A 1,197-nucleotide genomic window follows, 5' to 3' on the forward strand; every position below is an offset into this window, starting at 1 on the left:
GACAGGAGCAGGGGGGCTGCCCCACGGGGCCTAGAGGTGGGAGAGAGCATCTCTTACCGACGGCCAAACCCGGGTCACTGTTCATAGTCTGCACAATCTCCATGCCCTGACGGGGACAGCTGGGTGAGGGGCGTCCCCAGGGACCCTCCAGCCCTGCTCTGCTCCCCCCCCACCAGCACCAGCCCCAGAAACACGGGGGGCAGCACCCACACCTGGTTGAGGACGACCCAGTTGGGATCGATCTGAGCATCCCCCTCGGGGTCAAGGATGACGGTCTGGTAGGCTCGGAAGTCGGTCAGCGTCACCTCGGCGCTCTCAGGGCACACGTCGAGCTGATCCACCACCGTGTCGTTGTCAAAGTCCTCCTCACACACGTCACCCACCCCGTTCCCTGCGGACACGCAGCCTGGTCAGGCCGGGATGAGCCCACGTGTGGCTCTGCCTCCTCCCGCCTGCCCTGCGCTCACCATCTGAGTCCTTCTGGTTGGGGTTGGGGATGAGGCGGCAGTTGTCTGGGCCGGGTGCTGTGTAGTCGGGGATGCCATCGTTGTCATCATCATTGTCACAGTCATCCCCCAGCCCATCGTTGTCTGAGTCCAGCTGGGAGCTGTTGGGGATCTCGGCGCAGTTGTCCTTGGTGTCCTGGTGCCCATCTCCATCACTGGCAGCAAGAACAGGGTCACAGCAGTGCTGCACACTGGGGGCCCAGCACCGTGTCGCAGCACCCTTTCCAACCCCAGAGACCCCGTCATCCCCTCTCCCAGGTTTCCAAGCCAGGAATAGCTAGGACAGGGTGGCGATCCCACTGCATCGTGGTGGCTACCTGTCCTCATTGGTGTCGCAGATGTCTCCTACCAGGTCGCTGTCCATATCTGTCTGGAGGAGACCAGAGCCCTGGTTCAGTGCTGCCCAAGGGCCCCCCACTCCCCGCTGGGCCCCTGCCATACCTGAGTGGGGTTGCTCATTTCAGGGCAACTGTCACAGGCATCGCCGACCCCATCCTCATCCCGGTCTGTCTGCAGAGGGTTGGGCACCTTGGGGCAGTTATCCAGCATGTTGGGAATCCCTGCAAGGATAGCGCTGGGTGGATGCCCGCAGCCTGGGGTGCAGCACGGCAGGACAGCCCCCAGAGCCACTCACCGTCCCCATCGATGTCATTGTCACAGGCGTCCCCCTCGCCGTTGCTGTCTGTGTCCC

General features: G+C 63.4%; 1 protein-coding gene across 1 annotated transcript in view; it reads right to left on the reverse strand.

The window, feature by feature from the left end:
• Positions 1-57: 57 nt before the first annotated feature.
• Positions 58-1,197, reverse strand: part of LOC104404236 (thrombospondin-3-like) — a gene marked incomplete at both ends in the record, with an annotated part of 4,599 nt that continues 3,459 nt past the window's right edge. Inside the window, 6 exon segments of the mRNA XM_010012620.1 lie at positions 58-106; positions 213-391; positions 468-661; positions 824-876; positions 948-1,066; positions 1,141-1,197. The exon segment at positions 1,141-1,197 is cut by the window's right edge and continues 16 nt beyond it. Of these exon segments, the coding sequence (XP_010010922.1) occupies positions 58-106; positions 213-391; positions 468-661; positions 824-876; positions 948-1,066; positions 1,141-1,197 (651 nt within the window).

This window comes from Nestor notabilis, unplaced genomic scaffold, assembly GCF_000696875.1.
Source record: "Nestor notabilis isolate BGI_N333 unplaced genomic scaffold, ASM69687v1 scaffold18524, whole genome shotgun sequence".
In the NCBI taxonomy this organism is placed as follows: Eukaryota; Metazoa; Chordata; class Aves; order Psittaciformes; family Psittacidae; genus Nestor; species Nestor notabilis.